The following is a 913-nucleotide window of genomic DNA, read 5'->3' on the forward strand; positions in this document are numbered from 1 at the left end:
TAAATACTTCTCGCAGGACATGGTTTTATTTTTGTAAGGAATCAGTTGATCATGTTGTACTGAAAATTAACTCTCTGGTAATAATCTGATACAATCGTTCTTACATACTAAAAGGAAGCTCTCCTATTTAGGCTATATATTCCAGTTTCGGTTCTCGCAGGTTCACATGTGAATGAATCATGGCAGCAACAACAACATGCCGACTTCTTGCTCTGGCCGTGTCGGTCGTTTTGACGGCATGTCAGACACAGGATACAAACTATGTGATTGGAGCTGGAATAGCAGATATTACAGGACCAGCAGCCGGAATTAATATGGTATGAATTAACACTCTCATGTTTGTGACGGTTTAGACCAGACGTACATATAAGACACAGGGCCTGTCACGGGGGATTGTGTAGGCTTATATGATAAAATTAGCTAGAAATACCTATATATAAGGTATTTCCAGCTAATTTTATCATATAAGTCTAAACAAGCGGGGGGTGTTAGATATATAAATACCAAAATGTTACGACTCTGTTTAGACAGTTTAAAGACATACCGTTCAAGTTGAAGTTCAACATGTTTACCTTCCAATTCCGGGTTTGAAGAGAACTTTATAAATACATATATACATTCTGTACTGTGTTCAAGGCTATTGTATTTCCTTATTTGCGGATATATTTTCATAGAATTTAATATAAGCAGCGGGAACCATAGCTTATACAGTAGGCCCGATCGTACCATATAGATCACTGTAGATGGTCCGATAATGGTCCGATATTAACAAAATGAAAAAAAAGGTTCCCGCAGCGAAGAACTAATTAATTGAATAATTTCATTTCATTACCACAAACTTTATCTCAACTCAGGGGCGGGTCCAGGGGAGGGCGTAATGGGCGTACCCCTTTAAAAAAAAAAAAAAAAAAAA

The 913-nt window shown here is 37.3% G+C and overlaps 1 protein-coding gene across 1 annotated transcript in view; it reads left to right on the forward strand.

Moving 5' to 3' along the window:
* The first annotated feature begins 144 nt into the window (after window positions 1–144).
* Window positions 145–913, forward strand: part of LOC110446450 (neutral ceramidase B-like) — a 27,776-nt gene continuing 27,007 nt past the window's right edge. Inside the window, 1 exon segment of the mRNA XM_021491605.1 lies at window positions 145–316. Within this exon segment, the coding sequence (XP_021347280.1) occupies window positions 180–316 (137 nt within the window). The 5' untranslated portion in view covers window positions 145–179.

This window comes from Mizuhopecten yessoensis, unplaced genomic scaffold (genome assembly GCF_002113885.1).
Source record: "Mizuhopecten yessoensis strain PY_sf001 unplaced genomic scaffold, ASM211388v2 scaffold333, whole genome shotgun sequence".
Lineage (NCBI taxonomy): Eukaryota > Metazoa > Mollusca > Bivalvia > Pectinida > Pectinidae > Mizuhopecten > Mizuhopecten yessoensis.